The following is a 24,104-nucleotide window of genomic DNA, read 5'->3' as shown; positions in this document are numbered from 1 at the left end:
CAATAACAACAACAACAATGAAAAAGTCCTATACACAAAGCCTGAGAAAAAGCAAAAGCCAATGTACAAAGGTGTGAATAGCAATGGTCAACTGAGAGAACAGTCTCCTTGGTAAAGAGTGAGGGTTACTGAATACTTTAATAGACAACAAAGCTGGAAATGTGGTTTGGAGGCAAATTGCATTGATATTTGAATGCCACAGTAAGCATTTGGGCAATAGAGAAGGAGACTAACCCATTCTTCCCTAGAGTTTGAGAACAGTGGTGGTCAACCAGGGTCATATTTGCTTCAGAGGGACATTTGGCAATGACTGAAGACAATTTTTGGTTGTCACAGGTAGGGCTGGGAGTGCTGCTGGGTTTTAATGGGTAGAGGCCACAGATGATGTTAAAGATCCTTCAAGGATTGGACAGCCGATGCAGAACAAAGAACCATTTAGCCCCAAATGTCAGTAGTACCAAGGCTGAGAAAATCTGGTTTAAGAAGATATTTCTTATGGCATTGTCAAGGATGGAATGGGGACAGGGAGCTGGGGACAGGAAGGCCTGTGAGAAAACTGCCGCAGCAGTGTTGGAGTGAGATAAGGGCACCTTCTCTGGGTGGTGCCGGTGGGTGTGGTATATACTGCAAGTCACATTAGCAGCCACCTGTGAGAACTCAGATCCAACTGGTGATTAAGAGAAAACTTTAGCAGTGTGGCTCAGAGAGTTGTTCACAGGATTACCCATGATTCTGATTTAAAAATTTGGATGCTGGAGATCAACCCTCACCTATAGATGAAGAATCTGTAAGCAAAGAGCCATAATGTACATTCTTCCCAGACTCCTGGGATAATTTTTAGCAGGATTTCTGCCTCAAGTCATTTATTCCTAACTTGTTTTCTAATACATCAGGATGTTTATAATTATCTCTAGGATTGTTCTAATTCTTTTAATCACTTAAATTATGAGAATACATATCCCCCAGCTCTGTGAGGCAGGGACATAAACACATTTAAGATGTTGTAAAAACAAAGAAATAGCTATGTCCCCTATATACAGGAAGTATGTGATGTGTTTATACCAAATGCCATGTCTTTCCTGTAATAAGGGCACCTTTGCCCCGTGCTGGGCCCATCACTAGTTCTGCCCTCACATGCCTGGTCAGCACATTCTCAGATACATGATTAATTCAGTTCTGCATGCTTTCACCAGGTCACTGCATCCCAGGGAGAAATCAGACATTTGCCTTGTAGGCGTCTGGGGTATCCTACATTTTTCTACCGAGAATGTTTGCCAGCATGTCATCAGAGTTCACTCTGTTGGGAGTCAGGGTTAGAGGTAACTTATATTTTCTTTTTGTATAATTTTCCCCAAAAGGCCCTCAATGAATTAGCACAGCTTTTGTGATAAGGAAAGAATAAACAAAATAAATGGTAAACAAGCGACTTGAAGAGTTTGCATTTGGCCCCTGTCCATGCAAGGGATCATTGTGAACCACACCCTTATACAGAAAGTCACCCTGGGAAGCCCTTCTCTGTGAACAACAGTAAAGGATGGAGACTGGAAGGGGGTGAATCTCACTGTAAATATATATCCCTATAAAAGTATGTTTTTAATACAACCCCAAAACAACTACCCAGATGTTGAAAATCAAGTCCCTTTGCACAAATCCCATTAAGGGAAACTTTGGGATATCCAAGACCTACGAATGTCAGAGCTAACACTGTAACCACATCCAAATGCAAAATGAACACCTACAATCCTGCCCCTTAAAGAAACAGAATCATTTAGCCTTTCTATACTTGTCCTACAAATTAGCCCTTTCCAGAGATGGATATACTCTATCTTCAAAGCCAGCTAACTGTGCCCTCCACACACAGGAGTGAGTGTGCTGTGATTGCAGGGCAGAGGTTTCTGTGTTAGAAAAACTGGCTTTTAATACTGGCTTTGCTATTTGGTGGTGCCATGTGACCTTGAGCAAGTTATATGTCCTCTCCAAATGTCCGTTTCTTACACCATCAGGCTCAGGTAGATCAATTAAGATGCTGCACTTGAAAGCTGCATCTCTGAACTATGAAGAAATGAGGGTGTGTGTGTGTGTGTGTGTGTGTGTGTGTGTGTGTGTGTGTGTGTGTGTTTTGGCTCATGTGATTTTATCATTACCTTTCCTGGCTGTACTAATGAGAATCACTTAAGTCACTTCAGGAGAGGAGAAATTGTTGTGAGGCTAGTAATGGACTAGCACTGGAATAAGAAAATCATCAGGAGGCAGGACTGCTCTCTTCATCTCTCTGCCTTTCATACACTACTGATTTCTCTGTCACACACAGCATTTCTGCTTCTAACTGCATGGGTGCTATAGGGAACTCTCATAATGCATATGTTCCCCTCTCCCAATGTCTGCTTATGCGTAATTGTTGTTTCCTATTTGGAGCTTTCTCTACCTTGAGACTTCTCTGCATTAGTTCTCCATGGTTCCTACCTTATTTTCTCCAGGTTTCTAAGTTTGAATTCCTAAAAAGGTGGAAGATGATCCCTCAACTTCTCTTTGGGGACCAACCATAAGTTAAAGGTAGTGGCCAGCCTAGCAATGTTTTGCCCTAGAGTCAGGCAGCACCACTGGCCTGCTGGTCTACTCAGCTCTGGCCATGGTGGGTGGATGAGGATGTGGTGTCACCATAACAATGGCCACATGTAGACAGACAGGCGCTGACTGAGATCTCTAGGAAGTACACTGGTTTGAGTATTGCTTATAATTCCTAGCTTTAGCACTCTAATACATATATCCTTTTGAGGTTTGTTATCATCCAATTATATAGTATAGGGAACATATATAACTAGAGATGTTGTTTTGGGAAATGGATCCATGGTTCCAAAGGTACCCAATCTAAAACAAAGTCACCAATCACTCAGATAAAGGACCAGATTCAGGCCTCACTCTCCCTTGTTCTTTTTGATGTTGTGAAGTCATCTGGAATAGCTGCTGTGACTGGTTAGCACACTTAAAAAAATCACTTAGTAGAATCTGTGAGGGAGAACTTTATCAACAATTCAAGGTAAATCTCATATGATCAGCAGTATACAGTGGGAGACACAGGAGTGGCATTCGGTGTAAAACTAATTTTTAGGAAGGTGATATATTCCAGAATTTAGGAAGGTGGTATATTTCAAAGTTTCTTGCTAAGTTTGAAGTTTGGTTATTTTGAAAATAAAATAATAATGTACTTAAGAAGCCAATGGAGAAAACAGAAACCAACGATTATCCCAGAGGCCCGAGTGTCCACACCTGCCATTTTACTGGTGCCCGAACATCCAGAAATGGAGGAGAAAGAAAACCAAGATTGACCTTAAATATTCATTTCTAGCCATTCCAAGTAGTTTGAACATTTCCCATTAAGAGTTATTATTTATGTCAGCTCCTCCCAATGTTGCATTTTTCCCTGTGTGGCTTGTGACTCAGAAAAATGGCAGACCTAGCAGTCCCAGAGGAACAAGGACTCTTTCCTGTCCTTTTGCAATGACACCATATGCAGGTAACCAAATCAATTCATATAAAGACTGGTCATGTCGAGGCATTTAAGTTAATCTGCTTGGTCAGCTGACTTGGGCTGAATGCTCTGTGTGGCCAAGAACCTATCAGATAATAAATCATCATTTTACTCATTAATACAATCTTTTCATATCTTGACTCAGTCTTTCAGGTAACACAGCAGCTTTATACTCTGGTCAAAACTAACTTCCTAGAACTTGAAGGTTTGGGGATAATGTTATTTTCAGAGCATACTTTATGATTAAGAAATTCATTTATACTTAAAAAATTCATTTATTCTTAGGCAAACAGCCTTGAGTGCCTCAGTATGCCCGATCCTGTGCTAATTGCCAAGAAATCGGAAGAGACACATGGTCCTACCCTTAAGGTACTTATAATATGGACAAGAAGATGGACAGAAAATTTCAGGAAACAGTAAAAAGGTTGTAACTGAGGTAGGGCCCAGCTAGTTCTAAAGTGAATCTTTTCATTCTCGGCTTATCTTTCATTGAACAACATCTTGAATATCTAAGCACGTGATTTACAGGTGATAGGTTTTGGTGTCGCTTCAGAGATGCAGAAAACACTAAAGGGAGCACTCTACCAGAAACTGCAGAAGGGCAGAAATGGCCAAAAGCACCATTGTGATGCCTCCTTTTATTAGCCCACAGAGGAGATGTAATTATTCTACTAAGTTTTTGTTTGCTATTTGAGAGCAACAAATTAAACCCTACTAATCTACCTCACTGGATGGTACTTACTAAACCTAAGAGGATTCAATTACCAGTGGCTTAATACATTTACTAATCTGCATTAAATGAAATCCTTTGCAAAATCACACTGAAACAATGCTTTAAGTCATAATCAGCCTGACTGGCATCTACAGCCTGCTGTGGCTGAGCCCCAGAATGCACTGTGTAATCAAATTCCATGTAACTTAAATCTCACAAAATTCATGATTGTGTATGTGTGTGTTATTTTGGTCACATTAATTCACACAGTGCTTTTTTAATCCAAAGAAAATTGACATTTATGTATAAGTCAAGTGGGAATGTAATTTTAAACTGCTTAAATTCAACTATCTATTATCATAAAAAGAAAACTTAAAATAATGTTTTATTCTGCGTATGACAAACCAGCACCCTATACTAATAAGTCCTCATAAGACACTCAGAGTGTCCAGGCTTGTCATCCTATTATTAGTTCAGACCACCTTTCTCTGTGAGTAATGAGCAGCATTCTTTAGGTTTATGAAAAGAGAAACTGAGGCAATGGAATGATTTCTCCCCACTTGTTGTTAGGAACACAAATAGGCTCCACTTCATCTCTCTTTTCTATTCTAAGCAGTCCAAGAAAGAGAGGATAGTAAGAACAGAATCACCAACTGAGTGATTTAGGATTCATGTAGATCACAGGTGGCAAACACAAGGCCCACAGGCTGAATCCTTGTTTTATCTGGCTTAGCACCTTGTTTCTACCCGGGGGCAGCACTGAGCTCACTCCTTGCCTCTAATTAAGGACTAGGTACATTTATATAGTCCTAAAATTACATTCGGCCATTTGACAGCAACCTCAAGACTGATGTGGCCCCCAGTAAAAATGAGTTTGACACCCCTGAGTTGTAGATATTCTCCAGGTTACTTACTTGTACTGATGTCTAGCACAAAAGCTCAAGTATATAGTAACAGTGTCATGAGGAACTCATCAATTAGGTCTTAAATGTTAAATAATGAGAAGTTTTTTGATCCATTCATTTATTGGTGGGCACTTAGGTTGCTTCCAGCACTTGGCTATTGTAAATTGTACTGTTATGAACATTGGGGTGCATAGGCTCTTTTGGATTGGTATTTCAGGATTCTTAGGATATAATCCCAGCAGTGGAATTGCTGGGTCACAAGGCAGTTCCCATATGATCTCACCTTTAAGTGGAACCTAATCAACAAAACAAACTAGCAAGCAAAATATAACCAGAGACATTGAATTTATGAACAAATTGACAGTAACCAGAGGGGAGGTAGGGGAGATAATGGGGAAGAGGGTTTTCAGGAATATGTATAAAGGACACATGGACAAAACCAAGGGGGGGGGTGGGATCAGGGGAGGGAGGTGGTGGTGGCTGGGGTTGGGGGAGTGGATGGGGAAAATTGGAGACAACTGTACTTGAACAACAATAAAAATAATAAAAAATAAATAAATAATGAGAAGTGCAGTACAGATGAGGCTAGGATTTATGCACCTAAGTACACAAAAAGAGTCATTAAATTAAGCTGTATAAAACATTTTAGGATTTTTGTTCCCAATCTTATAGGCTAATTAATCATTTAAACCTGCCCAGTGCACACACACCTGCAAATACCAACTAAAATCCACCCATTTAGGATTCCACTGGCACAATTTATTTTTTTAACATCAAAAATGCAGAATTTTTTATCTGGGTAAAACAAAAGCTAACAAGCTAGCTAGGACCATCATTTAAAAGCTATTGAAATAAAATATAAGCTCTGATCTCTATTATTTTGAATTATGCTGATTACAATTATGTTTCAGATTATCTATATCAGCCTGCATTTTTTAAGACAAAAAAAATTGAACAAAGGAGAGGCTTAATGTGATCTAAATTCAGTGGAAAAACATAATTGATGAACAATTATACTGTTTAACAAATGGCTGAATTTAAATAATGACACCTACTGACATTAAGAAAAGACTTTGCATGCCCTTAAAGTAGCATTTGACAACCTAGCATTCCTAAGATTTTTCCTTAGACTGTGAAATATAAATTTGGAGGCTTAGGCATTCAAGAATAATAGTATGGACCCATTGTCCTTCAGAGGAGCCAATAATCTATAATGCCACCAAAGAGAATGGGAGAAATGTAATATATTTTTATGTATTTCTCTTTTTTCATTGTCTTCTAGCATGTTTCCTGAATACAGAACTGGTGAAAGCAGAAGTAGGAGTGTGTCTGCTAGATTCTAACAGAAAAAAAAAAGTGCAGACGTGTGAGGTGTGGATGGGCATGTGACCCAGTGCAATCCCTCAGTTAACTTAGTGGCAAAACTTCAAGACTGGTAGTTACATTTTGCTTAATATTTTAAGGTTTGATGCTGGGCATGTTAGGAAAACAAAAGGGCAAGTTGTTCGGTTAATGTATATCTTAAAGAATGCTCCATCAACAGTTGAATGATCTATTTTTTGGTAAGTGTGCAATAAACATTATTTTAACAAATATTTATTGAGAGTTTATCAGGTACCACACACTCAGGGAAGAAGATAAAAAGGTACATAGATATGGTCCATGCCCTAATTGAGCTTAGGGTATAACTTGAGGATACAGTATAACTTCACACTATTTATTAGAATAGAAGGTTTTAGTAGACAGAGAAACAATAAAGTAATTGGAAGCTCAAGGAAAGAAACAAATACTTTCCATTGTAGAGATGGAAATGGGAGGAGAAAGGAAAATTTTAAGCTAAATCTTAAAAGGTAGAGAACAGGTAATTAAATTGAAACCACCTCTCTGGAATTATGGAAATAGGGAGGGACAAAAGTTATTTAATTCAGGCAAATACAACAAAAATCATTTAAGTGCCTACTCTCTGCTAAGAACACCAGATAGGTGCTCAGACCCAGCTCAACTACATCTCCTGGCCAAAACAGACCCTTTCCTCCTCTGGGCATCCCTACTCAGTCAGTCTCTACTTCTCTCATGTACCTTAAGCTATTCTACATCCCCGCACTCAGCTTCCTAGCTGTGTGGCATTGAACATGAAGCCTAGCTTCTACTGCCTCACTGCCCTTACATGCAAAATGAGCCTAATGAAAGCACTTCCTTTACAGATTTGCTATGAAGTTCAAATTAGTTAATATAAGACGATAATTAGACTAGTGTATACACATTGTTAAGGACTATACACCAGTTTGTTATGATTGCTCTTATTAAATGTTATTGTAGTCTTTCATCCACCTGATTGATTTCCCTTCAGACAGTGCTTTTTCAACTTCAATGTAAAGGAATCACCTGAAGATTCTATTGAATTGCAGGTGGAGATTCAGTAGATCTTGTTTGGAGCCTAAGAATCTGCATTTCTAATGAGTTTCCAAATACTACCAATGCTGCTGACCCATGGGCTATACATTGAGTAGTGCCCCATGGCCACCAAACTGCTGCCAGCCCATGAACTGTTTGTGAACGATACGAAGTGCAAAAATTGAGAATAAGCACTCAGCAACTTCTGTCGCAATTTACCACCACCACAAAATCCAAGTGCATAATCATCTTTGTTACATGTACAAAACTCTTACTTAGTAGTGGATTTACATCTTGTCTAAAAATGATCCATTACCATACATCATTTGAGAAGCATTGAGGTAAAACTTAAAAGCAGATACAGGGTCTTCATTAAGTTTCCTACCTCCAACCAGAAGAGCTTTGTACAAGGTTGGTGTTCAACAGATATTCTTGAATGCTGGTGTGAAATAATTAAAAAATTAGCAATGATTGTCCTTAATGCTCATTTTCAAATCCCCTGTGTAATTTCTAGAGCCAGAGTTTCAGATAGCATCAACTTTCATGAAATGCAATTAGCATACCACAACTAAGCTGTGGTTTACACTTTATTCTTAATGATTGTTAAAAGACTTTTACATTAGAACCATAAGCACAGGGAGTGTTTTCTTCACCTGGTTCTCTCCTATGAAATACCAGATTTGTACAATTGTAGAAATGCATGCCCACTTTCATAGCAACTTATTTTCAAATAACTAACATTGTGATCTGAAGTGGACAAATTTGAACGATATTTCATCATTGTTCCTCATCTACTGTGGCCTCAGGAAGTCAGTATTTAGCAGTAATGTATACATCAGGATGTTACATGCACTCAAAAAATAAAAGGAAAAAAATACTTGTTCACATAAAAGAATCATTATTTTATTTTAGAAGGGTGTGGATGAAAGTCAACCAGCACAATAGTATATTTTATGGCTTTACCTTCAGTGACAGTTTTAATGAATGGGCACGAATATTCACAATAGTATTCTGATACAGGGGATAGTGCACCACAGTTAGGAATTTCATGTCAGCATATGTATATTCTATGATTTTCCTCTACAATTAATTATCAACTAACATGAAAGTATCATTCACCAGGAAAAAGTCGGTTTTCTACTAAATATTGGAGAAAGGACCTAAGAACTCTTGCAAAGTTGGGGTTTAGAGTTTACATTGACAGATGAATCAAGATACTGATCTGTGCTTCAAGATTTCCCGGGCATAATAGCTTTACTAATTACTTCCAAAGTAGTGTTCATGTTTATCCATCATGTGCCAAATAGACATCTTTTAAAAAATCATTTTATCAAACAAATCAATGGAAAATTGCTACTTATAAAAATTTACATTTGAAAAATCAAATCATCCACAACTCCCTCCACCAGGATCAGGAATATTACTTGTCTGTGACTCCTGAAAAAGTAGTTTTTAAATTAAAAACTAACTTCTATCATGACCTTTTTACTCTTCTACCTTTTTGCTTGGAGCAGTTGAAAATCTGAAAGGAGGATGATGTGGTTAAAGACAGTAAGTTAGATCAGTTTTGCATAGAAAAAGTTTGGAGACATTAGCTGGGATGTGATTCTTCCAGGCCAGGGAGGCCCGTCAAGGAATCTAGATTATATTCTAGAAGTAACAGAAAGTCACTGAATGATTCTGCAGTGAGAGAGATGGAAGGTAATGAGCTAATTTATCATTGTAAAGGATTATCAGTAAATCCATTCTGTGGGTACTGCAATGATGGATACATGAGATTATGCATTGGACAAACCTATAGGACTGTATAACACAAAGAGTGGATCCTAATATAAACAATTGATTTCAGTTCATGATAATGTATCAATATCAGTTTATCCATTGGAACAAATACAGCACACCAGTACAAGATGTTAAATTATAGGGTAACTGTGGGAAGAAGTAGAGGGGGCCAGTGTATGAGAACTCTCTGTACTTCTGTTCAGTTTTTCTTTAAACCTAAAACTGCTCTAAGAAATAAAGTATTTTAATTGGCGGGGGGAGATATCTCCTGTTGCTTTGTGGAGAATGAATTGGGGTACCAATTAGACAGCCAGCATGGTACACTTTTTAAAATACAGGGCCCGGCACAAATAACAGCCTTTTTTTATTACAAAATCATAAGCATGTGATTCTGTAACATAACAATATCACACTCAAGCATACCATATGACATTTTAGATGAAATGTTCAAATTAAAACTATGAATTATTACACCCATCTTATTACCCTACCAACCACACTCAAGCAGGCCTTACTTCTGCTGGACCCTGTATATTAGCTTAGCTTCTTTCAGAGGACCTTTGCTATCAGAAATTCATTCTGGCATCAGATTCACGATCGGAATTTTCTACATTAGAGTAAAGGTGAGGTGGTAAGAAAACAGAGGAGAAAAAAGACCACATTGCCAGTCAGTGGAACACAAATTGGAGCCTAAATCTTTATTTCCGCACTGCCTACTAACATTCTTTACACCTACTTCTGAGTTTGTGTTCATTTCTGTGTACATAACATTTAAATTATTATATTTAGTAAAAGCTAATATAGGTATTAGTATCTTCTAGGACCTAAAATATTCTGGAGAGATTTTATGTTAACAGATTAAGGTAAAAATAAAAAAGATGCAGGTTTTAGTAATAAGTGTGTAAGGAAAAACATTAACAATATTTTGAAACTGGGCTTAATAACTTTGAACAACCTTAAAACTGTCACATAACCAGAGGCTGAATATATATGGATAGCTTTATTTTCTACCTAACAACTTAGTAATTTGACAAAAAAAGATGACTATCAGACAGAAATACATTTATATTGCATTAACTTAACATCCAATAATGTTTCATTTCCCGAGAATAGTAAGAATAGCTTTATAGTTATATTACTGGACCTGTCTGCTTATAACTTGCTTCTGATGATAAGAGAAATGGGGTTGATTTTTTCTCAGTCTCACCAGTTAAATAGTTCCTGATTGTTAAAGTTAAAAAAATACGTAACAGATTGTGGGCAAATTCTGAATATTCTGACCTAAATGATGATCAAGATTTGATTTATCATTTGGTAGGGAATTAGGACAAGAGAACACCATGTTCTGGCCTTGAAAACTCTCTCAGTGGCAGGACCGGAGACGCTGAGTTATTCATTAATTGTGATAATGCCTTAACAATACTTGAAGTCTTAAGAATTTTACATGTGTGCCAGATTACTAAGTCAGCTACATTCTTAAGAATGGTTGGAGTCTGCTGAGAATTCTTTCAGAGATTATTTATTAATTCAAATCTCCTTATGTATTTTGTGCTCAGTAGGTAAAAAACCTTGTGCTCTGCTACATTTGTTTCTTATCAAAAGAATAATGGTTCCATAAATTTGTAAAAATTAGAGTAAAAGTTAAAATAAAATTAACCCTTTTATTTTCAAAAATCCTCTATACCTGCTTTGTACACAAAGAACCAATGCCAAAACTGTCAGGTTCCAGTTCCCAGAATCCTCTAAGAACTGAAAGTGACCTTGATGATAACCAAGATCAAGTCACTCCCCCATGGTCACAAGCCTAGATGTCAACAAGCCATGGCTGGGACGCATATCTCAGGACTCCTAATCAGTCATGCTTGCACCAGACTCTGCCTTACTACTGCTTTGAACAACAACAACAAAAAATCAGAATTTCAAAACTAAAATCATACAGTCAGATTTAAGTCTACCTTGTGAGAATAAAGAGTCTGATCACCATTAATTAAAATAAATCAGTATTTCTATCCAAAAAGTACTTTAAGGTAGTTATGACTGATGATTTAAAAAAACTAATAATAATAATAACAATTACATATATGTGGAAAAAGAGAGAGAAGCTGATTTCCTTGTTAGTGAATGTTGATATGAGAACTTCACTACAAATACAAATAGAGCAATTTATCTGTCTTCACCCTCTTTCCAATATCTTCATCCTCCTAGCTCAAAAGAAGTAAAACAGTATAGCAATCAGCCTCTAAATCTATAACATTACTTGTCACATAAATGCCACATTTCTGCATAACATAAATTCCAATTTCATGACTCAGCACATTTGTTTGGCTCCTGACACAATCAGAATGGTGCAGGAATGAGCTGTGTAAGCTAAACAAAATTAAGGACTTGAAGGATGACATTGTGTTGCTCTGGCTCTGCACCGACTGTGACAGGGAGCAAGTTCCATTTTTCACAGGCACAGACTCTGTGAATCTAGAAAACTGTCCTGGTCATGAATTATGTCCTGACATCATCACACTGATGTTGCTTTCTAACAAATGATCCATCATTTTAAAACCTCCTGGCCCTTGAGGAATACATCATATTTCTGTTGGTCATAACTTTGTCTTTCATTTCCTCCTCTTCTGTGTAAAGTTTATCCTATTATTATTTTTTTAAGATTTTTACTTATTTATTTTAGAGAGGGGGGAAGGGAGGGAGAGAGGAAGAGAAACATCAGTGTGTGGGTGCCTCTCATGCACCCCCAACTGGGAACCTGGCCTGCAACCCAGGCATGTGCCCTGACTGAGAATCAAACTGGTGACCCTTTGGTTCACAGGCCATCACTCAATCCACTGAGCCACACCAGCCAGGGCACATCCTATTATTATTTTTTAAGATGTATGCCAGTTTTATAAGAATAGCACTATTGTAGTTATGTTTTTTTGGTCAATAAGGCAGTGAAGTCCCTAAATATATATGTGTGGCTTCTAAGTGTTTATGGCACCATGTGTGGAAACAGCTACTATATTCAAACAGATGGCTTATCCTTGACCATAAATATAATACTGTACTTTTGACACAGAGGCCTACAGCTTCATTTCACTTTTTTAGCAGTCTTTTAGGTTTGATGAAGCATGCACATTTTTATTAGGATGAGAATGATTAAAATGAACTGTTCCACCACAGAGAAAAAAAAATCATTCTGAATCTGTAAAAACTGAGTAGGAGGATGCAGGTTTCTCTGTACCCAAATAGAAACACAAGGGCTTTGGGTATATCAGGCTAAGTCAATGACTGATGTGTAACTTGGGCATGATGCTTCACCTCAGTGAGCCTTGGTTTTTTATTTGCATGACTGAATCTCATAATACCCACTGTATGGAGCTAGTGTGTATATTGGCTTCCCCATGGCATAGAAATGTGAAAATCAGTCTGTGACTTGTAAAATACTTTAATTACTGCTTGGCAATAATACATGATATTTATAATTGATTTATAATGAGGAAACAATTTTCCAAAGAACCATGGGAATATATTTTGTTAATGAAAATTCTATGAGATTAACATTTGTGTATATATTCATATGACTGCTCCATAAATATTCTGCATGTGTTTAAGTATATGTAATTTTTATAACACAACCTATTGGTGAAAGAGAGTTTCACTGTTAATTGTAAAACATAATTTATTAAGTTTTTTCCTAGTCTAGTGATAAAAATGTAATCTAACTTTATGTTAAAGTGTCTATAATTTAAGTTTAGAGGCTATAGAATGAATTTTAATATAAATAATTTCAATCCATAAAAAATTAGTCCTCAGCCCTGACTGGTATGGTTCAGTTGGTTGGGCATCATCCCACATAGCACAAAGTCACCAGTTTGATTCCTAATAAGGGCACATTCCTGAATTGCAGGTTCAGTCCTCGGCCCCGAGAGCATACGAGAGGCAACTGATCGATGTTTTTCTCTCATATCGACGTTTCTCTTTCTCTCTTTCTCCCTCCCTTCCCCTCTCTCTAAAGATAAAAAATTAAGATCTTTAAAAAAACACTTAGGCCCAAAAGATTATTTATCAGGAATGAGAATTTATATTACTATAGAAGCTATGTTAAAAATAGGAGAAGGAAGAAGGGAAGAATCCTAGGCAAGGCTACAAAATGCTAGTTGTGCCATAATATACCTAAGTACCCTAATATACCTAATATACCTAAGTGTATTGGTAGTGAATGAGTATAAACTTGAAGTAAAATAAATAATTATAATATTGTATGGCCTTTCCCCAGTGGAAGCTTGAGCAAGGTATGGAAGTGATACAATAGTTGTAGTGATTCATTCTGTCTGGCAGTGTCCAGCCATGTCTCTTAAAGAACACAATGTTTTGCGCAGAGTTTGGAAGAGCAAAGAGGCATTTCCGAAGTACAGAAGAGGAACCTAGCATTTCAGGCAGTGGAACAGCATATTCAAAGGTTGAAAAGTGTGGAACAATTAACAATTTAGTTTACTGGGGCGTACGTGTTTTAAGGTTTGGAAGGAAATTGAAAGATTTAAGCAGATACTTCCAGAGCCAGATCCTGGAGGCTTTGAATACTGAACTGATCTGATCGTTCTGGGGATTGTGTGCCACAGAAGGGTATTGACCAGGAGATGGCCTGATCGCCTGTTTTAGGAACAACGTATTGGGTGTCACTGCGCTCTGGAGGCAGCTGGTTTTATCACATTACTATCACATTGTTTTACTGTATAAGTTAATGGGAACTCTGAACATTAGAGAACACATTACATTTATTTTAATGTGTTAGAATAAAAACAAGAAGTCTCAAGGACATTTAAAAGGGATTGACCCTGTGGTTCCCCAACTTCAGTCACTTTTGTGATTCCGCTATAATGTTTCTGTTATTTATAAATCCTTTTAAATTTAATTTATTAAATTTCCTTGATACACTCATTTCTTCACAACTCCAAAAAAGAAAATGTATGACCCTAAACAATAGTATTTGTTAAATTGCAGGTCTAGCCATTGCTTATATATTACATGTTAATATAAACCCAACTATTAAATGAAAAAATACCCATCTGGGTGCCGCCTTAAATTCTGCTTTACAAAACATGGTCCATCTGATGCCACCATTTTACAGGTAAGGAACTGATATGCAAATCAAGTGATGTGCTCAAGTCCCCTGTGTTTTCCTAACATGTTCTAAACACAGCACTCGGCACTGGGGAGACAGCAGTAACAAAACAAAATCATTGCCACCAAAAACTTATTATATTCTACTGGAAGACACAGACAAAACTTAAGACACATAAAGACATGGCAGGTAATGTGGTGGGATGTGAGGAAAACACAAGGAATTAGGGAATAGAAAATGACACAACATGCCTTTAGATGGCTGGTCAAGGAAGGCCTCTCAGTGGTCCCATGCGTTGAGGGAGTGAGCTGTGGGCTATCTGAGGATGGACCTCTCCAGATAGAAGGCACAGTAGGAGCAAAGGCACTTAGATGGGAACTAAGTGCCCACTAAGTGCACCTGACATTGGAAGGAGGAGCCAAGGCAAACTAGTGATGGTGCCATGAACACCTGGTTCTTAGGACCACCACCCCTCCCCAGCCACCCCATCACACAGACCCCTCTTCTTGCAAACCAAGGTTGACCGGGACACGTGAACTCCAGCCCAGCACCTGTTCTATTGGAATGCAGCCATTCCCACGTGTTTACCTCTTGCTCAAAGTCACCTCTGCACTCCAACAGTAGAGTTGGATGTTGCAATATAGTCCATATGGCCTGTAAAGAGCCTAAATTATTGACCATCTAGCCACTTACAGCAAACATTTGTTGACCACTACTCTATATCATGCTCTGTTGTTGCTGTTGTCAAATGTAGATATCACAGGAAAAAATGCTCTGGACACCCTTACAACAATGAAATACACATTTCGTATGTCAAAACTAATTTCTACTTGTGGAAAATCTGATTTCATTTTTAAAAATTGAGTTATGTACCAGTGGAAACATTTTAGTATATTCAAATTGCATGTGATTTTTTCTTTAATGATGAGTTGGAAGAATAAGGTAATCTGTGATTATATAAAGATAGGAATGAAGAATAACCACAGTTACTTTACATTTATGAGGGGTGTCAAACTCATTTGCACTGGGGCCACATCAGCCTTGCAGTTGCCTTCAAAGGGCTAAAATAATTTTAGTACTGCATAAATGTAACTACTCCTTAACTGTTAAGGAGCTGAAATTACATTTGGCCCTTTGAATTGTGAGGTTGATGTGGGCCCCAGTGAAAATGAGTTTGACACCCCTAAGTCTTATAGTTTCCTCCTGTTAGTATTCAGATTATATTCTCTCTAAAGTACATCTGAAACAGGTTTGAAATAGAGGCTGTCAGGAGTTGCATTGTTGCGTGATACACAAGATTTAAAAAGATTCATATGGACAGTGTATCTCAGAGCTACAAGTCTCTTTGAAACTAATTACCTTCTCAAATCAAAGTGTCTTGAGATCATCTCTTACTGCACATGAAAGTGTCGCTGTGCTGATTTTATCTGGGGCTTTCTTTTCTACTTCAACAACATGCTTATGGTTCTAGTGACAATATTTCTGTCTTTGGTATAAATAAAGTTCATAGAAGGTGCCTCATGCTCTGACCTTATCAAATATTTCTAGAAAGAAAAAACAAGCAACAAGAAAAACAAAAAAATAAGTACACTAGAGAGAGAATAGGGTGCAAAATACATGGACAATATTTAAAGGATTCAGTGTGTATATGAGTGAACTCAAGATTTAAAGTCAGTCAGATGAAAGGGTGAAATAGTGGTATGATTAGTTTAATTAGCCTTCCAGTGATGGACTTTAATTTTTTTCCAATTTTTTTTGTATTATACATAATCCTACAGTGAATATCTTGTGTGATCATCTCTCTGGTTGATTCCCTTATAATATAGGCTCGGGAATGTTACAGCTTCGTAGAAGGAAGTATATGCATGTTATTAAGGCTGTCACTACATATTATTCTGTAGCCAACTCCTGAAGACAGCTAAAGGGACTTTCTTAATTGTGTGTTTATTGCTAAAGCTCAATCTGATGTTCCATTTGGGTCTTGCTAACCATAATATTCCCTCAGTTGGAAGACACTAAGTAGTTTATTGTTCCTACTCTCTGGATAAACCTTGGTAAATGAGAGATCAAAAGATGTGAGAGTTTAAAGGAGATCAATCTTGGAAACAGCAGAGAGGTGAGGAGAAGCCTAAGGATCCAATCCAAGTTTGAAAGAAGCCATTCAGTTCACACTATGATCTTCAGTGAGTGTCCACATGAAACATACTAGACAATTGGAAGGAGATTATGAAAAAATGAGGACTAAAGTGGCACTTCCCTCGTAGACCTACAGCCCCCAGAGCTGATCATGAACACCACCTCTCCGCTCTGACTTCTGTCTGTGGGAAGAGTTTGATCTTTTGAAGATGAGGTGCTCAAATACTCACTTATCTAAAAAGTATTTTTGCCTTCTTGAGTTTTTTTTTCTACCCAAGCTTGTGCAGTTTAGTTAAGAACTAAATGAAAAGGCTCTTATATGAAAAATTCACTCTGGGTGATATTTGGAAGAGTCTTTTTGTGTGAGCCAGAACCTCTCCATCAGGCAGGCCCACATAAACACATCACAGTGTCATTGCTTTTAGTCTGCACCCGTGTGCCATCATGGCCACAGCTCATCTCTTTTTAATAGGGAAACAGGAGTGTAGGGTTCTAATCACACCTCTGCACTTGTGGGAGAGAGGCTGCAGGATAAGAGTGATCAGACAAGTTTTATTATTTATTGACATTTTAGAAGTCATAGAAGGTCACTGGCAAACTCCCACTTTATTCTACTTGGGCTCATGTTCAGGGATCAAACTATTCTTTTGAAATGTTCCGTTCTTAGCAGTTCCTCTTTAAAGAAATGCTATCATTCCATTCTTTGGGAAGGAACGAACAATGCAGCTTGTGTGTTCAACCCACTTGGAGCATTAATACACTGTTTCTTTAGAAGGATTTACTTTCCAAAGTTGAACTTTTCAGAACTCAGAACACCTTATCACACTTTCACAAGCCTTCGCTCTGAAAATGGAAAAAGAAAAGGGGGGAGAGCCTGTCCAGACTTGTGCCAGTTAAATCCGATCTCTCCGGGGATTTGTTTTTCTTCTGGTGTCAGATTAGATGTTCAAATCAAGCAGTGTTTGAGGCTGCAAGGGAATGTCCATGGGATTCTTACTGAGGCTAATCCCAAAGCAGCACATTCCAAGGGTCTAATCTGCCCAAGTTCATTGCTTACTTGAAACGTCTCTTGGGGGAAGAGCCGGGCAAATGACTTTTTTTCCAGTGGGCGGTCATAAGAGCATTATTAACAGGATGGCCAGCCCCAGACGCAGCAAAATGAAAGCAACAGGAGCTGCTCGTGGGACTGCCTTCACCACCACCCAGAGTCAGTGCTCAGGTAAATTGATTTTAACTTCCCAATACTGGATCTGGGGACCTAGAAGAAGACCAAAGGGGTGTCCAGGGAGATGTTGAGGGAAAGCAAAAGGCGAAAAAGAACAGAGGATTCAGTACCTTTGGGTCTTGGGTGTTTTGTTCTGATTAGGACAAAGGGTACATTTAAAACATGAGAGTCTCAAAATGAGGAACACAGTGAAACTTTGCTCGTAATTTATTCCTGTAAAGTTAGTGGACTCTCTTTAATCTTAGGATGACTGGTGTGGGTTGTTGTTCTTCTGTTAAAGTTGCCTGCTAAAGGTGGAATGCAATAGCACTGTCCAAGAATTTCTGATTCAATACATTCTCCATGCGTATACTTGTAAACCATTCCTGCCTGGAGAACTTCTTGATTCTGTAGCTAATGCAGAATGGATAGTAAAAAGAGTCCAAAGTAGGTTGGGGGACTAACATTTGTAACAGATCCTTTGTGAAAAAGAGGTGAAGCCTCTTTGAATGAAACAACTTATTTTTTTTTCTTTTGAAGGCAATATTTGCAGCTTTTTTGTTTGTTTCTATCAGTTTGATCCTTGTTGACTGTACATTAGACTTTCAAAATTTATACTTACTTTATTCTTTGAGTGTAATCCTTATATATTTGTTCAAAATGTGAATGTCCTCATTCTTGTTTTGAATAAGATGTCCTTTAATCATTACCTTTTGAAAGACACTTTCCTTTCACACATCACACATGACTGATAATGTGGAGAGACAAGAAAGAAAATAGCCTCTCACAGACTCAGTCATGGTGATGTGACCATTCTACCTTTAGAAAAGAATGTATATAAGTGATTTTCTAAGGTAAGGGTACATGAGACTTCCAAAGTTTATTTAAAAAGAGATTTTAGGACACATGGCATATGAAAACTATTTCATGCTTTCTAACAACAAGGATAGCCATTCTGAACTAACTTAGTTGGGGGTTGAAACCAAGTATAAAGCCTGATGCGGAATAGCTCAAAGACTTCGAACAAATCAAAAGGGAATTGCTTTGAGAACAAGTTAAACCATGATTATACTTCAAATATGCCCCCCTCAAGAAAATAATTTTTAAAGTCTAATAGCTGTCCACACTGAAGACCAGAATAAAACCACAAAAAAGCAAAGACCACAAGAGAGCATAGTAAATTAGGCGTGATATTTTGTATAATTTCTAATTCATGTGTTATACATGCATTCTTTCTGTTATGTAGTATTCCTTTCTTCTCAAAAAAGAGAACATTTAATTTGATTATGAATGATGGAAAGATTCTTTTTACATTATATTTCCTTTTTTCCTCCTCCCAATTTTCTGTGTCTTTGCAAGAGAAATGGTTAATCTGTTAATAATAACAAATAGAAACTGATCCTCCATCCCTTTGCTAACAATGAGGTAGCTTTTCACCTTTGAGAAGGCAATTAAGTTCCTGAACTTCACACAAGTCAAATTACTTTATAATTAAAGACTAACAAACAAGTTGGCAATCTACATGTAGTAATTCTTACTACACAGTATCTGAGTAAAACTGCTAGGGCTTTTCAGGTTGAAACTGGGATCCACAAGTGAAAGAAATAAGGAAGGTGCCCTTGAAAAGTCTAATCTATGTCATGACCCCCCAGATTCTCAAGCTGGCAGTCCTGTTGTGATTGCATTTCTTTGCTGTAGTTATTATAAAGATTCCCCCACTTTGTTTACTTCTTCCTCATAATCTGTTGCTCCCTAGTGTCCCATCCGAATCCTTTACCTCGCAGAGAGAGGAAGAACAGAGAGCAGCGTTCATTACCAGGGGGAAATGGAAAGGGAAAATGAGATGAGGAAAGGTGCCAGTCTGAACTGGCTCTAAAACATGCCTCTAGAAGCCCAACTCTGTTCAAATACAATGGCACTTCCAGGCATGCTCAGATGGCACAGCCAAGATCAAGAGTATTTAATACCAACAATATCCAATTTGGGGAGGCAGTTTAGCAAAGTAGGTAAGTGTGTGAACTCTGGAGTCAGACTGCTCAACTTCAAACTCTGGCTTTAAAACTGATTTGCTTCATCTGACTCAGTTTCTTCTTTGGTAAAATGGTTATAATATCAGTACTTCCCCTACAATGTTCTCATGAGGCTCCAAGGAGACAATGCACATATGACACAATTTCAGGCACATAATGCTCTGTTAGTAAAGGTTAGGCACTTTCATTACCGACTCAGTTCCTACTAAGTATCAAGTGCTTTCCCTGAATCATCTTTAACTAATACAGCTCTCTAAAATAGCTATGATTATCCTCAGGTTACAGAAAAAACCCAGGGAAAATTAAATAACTTTTCTACACACCTTGTTAGTGGCCAGCCAGGCCTTCTGAGAATATATCATCCCCAATGTAAAGTTAGATCAATCTAGGTCAATCTGCTACAGCAGTTTTATAACAGTCTTGTCTGAAACTTCATCTGAACTTTTAGTACCAGAACAAACCCAGGACAGGTCCCTCTTCTTGAAGTGAAGACACAGTTACCAAACGCTAAAGGTGACAACTCTGTGTGTCAGGCATTGTTGTTTTGCCCATTTTGTAGATGAAGAACACTGAGGAACAAAGGAATTGCATGACTTCATCTGCATTGCCAAGTCCCACTCACACCACTCTTTCTAACTGTGCACCTCATGCTTTCCTCATGATACTGCCATCCCTGCTTTCTCTCAGAGAATATTGATCAGTACCCCCTGACATTCCCAGGTGCTCCCCCAAAAGATCCTACTGAATCCTAGCCAATGTGGGCCACAAAGAAAAAAGGGAAGTGTACTCTTTTCTGCTCCCCAAGGTATAGGGCAAGTTGGTTTCAAATGTCCAGTGAGGAATATTTTTACCGCATTCCTGCCAAGAGATGTTATCAGTGAAAGTATTCAGTGTCCAGGAAAAATCACAGCCTATGAATAGTTTAACTTACAGGTCTTTTAGAGAGATAAAGACTGGTTATCATCTACACAGTTAAGCTCGTCTCTGTTGCAAAGATGTAGCCACTAGCTTTTCCTACATATTTGAAAAGAAAAAATCTTTGGGCATAGACACTGGGGCTATTTTCATGCCCTGCTGAAAACAACTGCAAATGTTACCTTTGTGGCATAAAGGTGCAGAGGGCCACTGGGACCCAAGGGTATGTGAGGCAAGGTGGGTGCACCTTTCCATGAGGACAATGCAGAAACCCATAAACATTCAGAAACCACGTGAAAATGACTGACACAGGATGCAGCTCCTTCAGACCCCTCAAGCATCCCCCACGGTGCTACTTTCAAATTGTGCATTGCTCTAAGTATTAGACAACCACTGCCTTCGGTGCCACATGCTTGTGGAAACTCTATTTTGAGAGAGGAGGGAGATGCACGATTAAGGGGTGAAGGACAAACCAGACCTTAGCACAACTTAGAGTTGGTTCTTAGCGCAGTCAATATCAATCATGGCCAACAAATGGGGGCTTGCCACAGTTAACACTGCTCACTGAGACAGGTCAAGTAAATAGCCTGGTTGGGTTTTCAGGAACTACTGTAAAGGACACAAGGACAAAACCAAGCAGGAGGGTGGAAGCAAGGGAGGGAGGTGGTTTTGGAGGGGGTGGGGAGGAGGAGTGGGAAGAAAATACAGACAACTATAATTGAACAACAATAAAATATTTTTTAAAGGGTATGCATTTAGTCCTCGTGCTGGGTTAGGGAGAAGATGACATACCAGATGGAAATAACACTGTAAGTTGCTATAGCAACTTTCATCTTAAATACTTAAAGAAGGAATCTTTTGAGTAGCTTACTATATTCCATAAGAGACTCTTCTACTATTTGAAATGCTGGCAAAGAAAGGGGTAAAAGGATGCAGGATGGACACTGTGGTTGGGAACAAAGACAGTACAGTTTTCCGGAACTGCCTTTATCTTTCCGGAGCCCAATCTTAGTGGCCAAATTTTGGGGTGGACAGTGTGAACAAAGGTCATCTAAGAAGCTGCCTTTGCTGTGCTTAAAGGCCTGAGGAATGGACCTAGACAACAGGGGCAGTTGTGGGGGAGGGTGTAGGCGGAGGTGGAAGAAGGGATAAGGGGGATAAGTGCTCATGAAAAAAATGCAATAAAAAATAAAAAGAAATAAAACAAAAATGTGCTATCTTGCCTCCTTCTAAAGGTGTTACCTGTGAAATTGTGGACTGTGACGAAGACATTTATCTTCCTTATGTTTCCACTTTCTTCCCCCCCCCCCCCCTGTATTTAAGCACCGGCACTTTAGATTTTAGAAAAACCATGGTGATAGATTAGGACTCTTGTATTTTCCTCACCATTTCTCTTTCCTTCTACAAGGAAAATCTAAGTGCCAGCCATGAAAACTTTATACTGGTTTAGATATATAGTTGACTCTTGAACAAAGCAAAGTTTAGAGGAGCCAACTTTCTGCACAGTCAAAACTTGGAGTAAAACTTTTGATTCCTCAAAAACTTACCCACTGATAGCCTACTACTGACTGGAAGCCTAACTGATAACATAAATAGCATAAAATATGCAATTAATGCATATTTTGTTTGTTACGTGTATTATATACTGTATTCTTAAAATCAAGTAAGCTAAAGAAAAAGAAAGTGTTGTTAAAAATACCATAAGGAAAAGAAAACACATTTACAGTATTTGTTGAAATAAACCCATGTATAAGTGGACACACACTGTTCAAATCTGTGGTTCAAGGGTCAACTATATATCTTGCCACAACTGGACACTTGTTTTCTGTAGGATTACAAACATACTGTTCCATATTTTTCATTTTCTCTGTAAGTAGCATTGTTTCTTTTGTCCTTCAAAAATATTATTTGTGTATGGTTTTAGCACTCTTTTTATTATGATCATTACCTTTAACTCTCAGCATTATAGTGTTAAACTAATCACCACATTCTGGGAGTGACTGATTTTGTTGTATGCTATGTTTGTGTGTAACCACCATTTCTTCAGTTTGTGAGATACAACTCTATCATGTGATTCTGAAATGTTGCTGCCTCGTCAAAAATACTTAAATATTATTTTCACTTTTACTCTTCTTTTTCTTTTTAGGCTCAGAAATCCTGGATAGAAAGAGCATTTTATAAAAGGGAATGTGTTCACATCATACCCAGCACCAAAGACCCCCATAGGTAATCTTCCTACCTTTATAATGTACTGAGAACTTGAAGTAGCAACTACTTAGTGATAGTGATTACTATTGAAGGGAGCTACAGTAGTAATCGCTATCCATTACATGTAGACCAATGTGAAATTAAAGATGAACTTTTATTGTTGCTGGACATCTTTGAAGCAATCTTGTATATATTCACCACATAATATGCCATCTCTGCAGTTAATTCTCTGAGTCTATTCAGAATAACAGATGTACCATCAGGGGAGGAATTAATCACTGTATCTAAGAATGGGTTATATGTGTATTTTTAGTATGGTTACTGGTTTTCCCTATTAAGCATTTCACCAAAATGCTTAGTTTGTACCAACTTGCTTTGCTATAGTAAAAGAGATTTTTAAATACTTGACTCCTAGCAGATTATTAATTAGACTGCAGACCTTCAGATCCTTATCCAAGCACAATTTTAGCATCTGATTTACCTTCTTGAAAATCAACAGACTGTAAGGTGGGAAGTATTCGGGATAAAGTAACACAATGTCTGAAAGGCCTTTTTGAAAAGGCAATGTGATTAAGCAGTTTAAAATATAGACTGTAGAGCCATATAAACCATAACCTTGAGCAAAGTACCTAACCTTTAAAACTACATATCTTACACATAAAATGAATGGCACATTGTTAGTATTTAAAAAATGGTAACTATGTACCAGAATTATTAATAATAATCATAATAATGATGGCAGTAAAGTCTGAAGGACATTTTCATGGTGTAAGGAGTGAATTTTGTTTTCAAGTGTCTTGTGAATAATTTTTTCATTGTTTCTTCAAGAACACTTAACCTGCAGATTTTTTTCCTCCAACTTGGATATTTGACAGTGAATATCAATTTGGAAAAGACAAGTTAGGTTATGACTCACATATGAGTGAGATTCCTCATTTCAATGTGCATGTTAAAATTCTTCCTTTGAAGCGGTTCAGTGTCCTTCCTGTAAGATTTGATAGATGGGAGGAGTAAGAAGTAGAAAACTCTACAGAGCTTTTGTTCACAGATTCCAATCCTGAACAAGGTGGCAGGTGTGAAAGGGGTGGGTAGAGAAGGACAGGAGACATGTTACAGCTTACACAGCTAAGGGAAAATGAGGAGGGGGCTGAAAAGGAAAAGTATGTGTGTCACCTAAAT

At 37.9% G+C, this 24,104-nt stretch overlaps 1 protein-coding gene across 8 annotated transcripts in view; it reads left to right on the top strand.

Annotated features, from left to right (window-relative positions):
• The window catches only part of TRPM3 (transient receptor potential cation channel subfamily M member 3), a 504,806-nt gene that overhangs the window by 220,127 nt on the left and 260,575 nt on the right, over positions 1 to 24,104 (top strand). For all 8 annotated transcript variants that reach the window (XM_045840204.1, XM_045840203.1, XM_045840200.1 and 5 more), the window contains exon 2: positions 22,864 to 22,943. In XM_045840204.1, the coding sequence (XP_045696160.1) occupies positions 22,864 to 22,943 (80 nt within the window). The remainder of the gene's footprint in view (positions 1 to 22,863; positions 22,944 to 24,104) is intronic.

This window comes from Phyllostomus hastatus, unplaced genomic scaffold (assembly GCF_019186645.2).
Source record: "Phyllostomus hastatus isolate PE091 unplaced genomic scaffold, TTU_PhHast_1.1 phas_contig_34, whole genome shotgun sequence".
NCBI lineage: Eukaryota > Metazoa > Chordata > Mammalia > Chiroptera > Phyllostomidae > Phyllostomus > Phyllostomus hastatus.
This window is presented reverse-complemented; position numbering and strand designations above follow the sequence as displayed.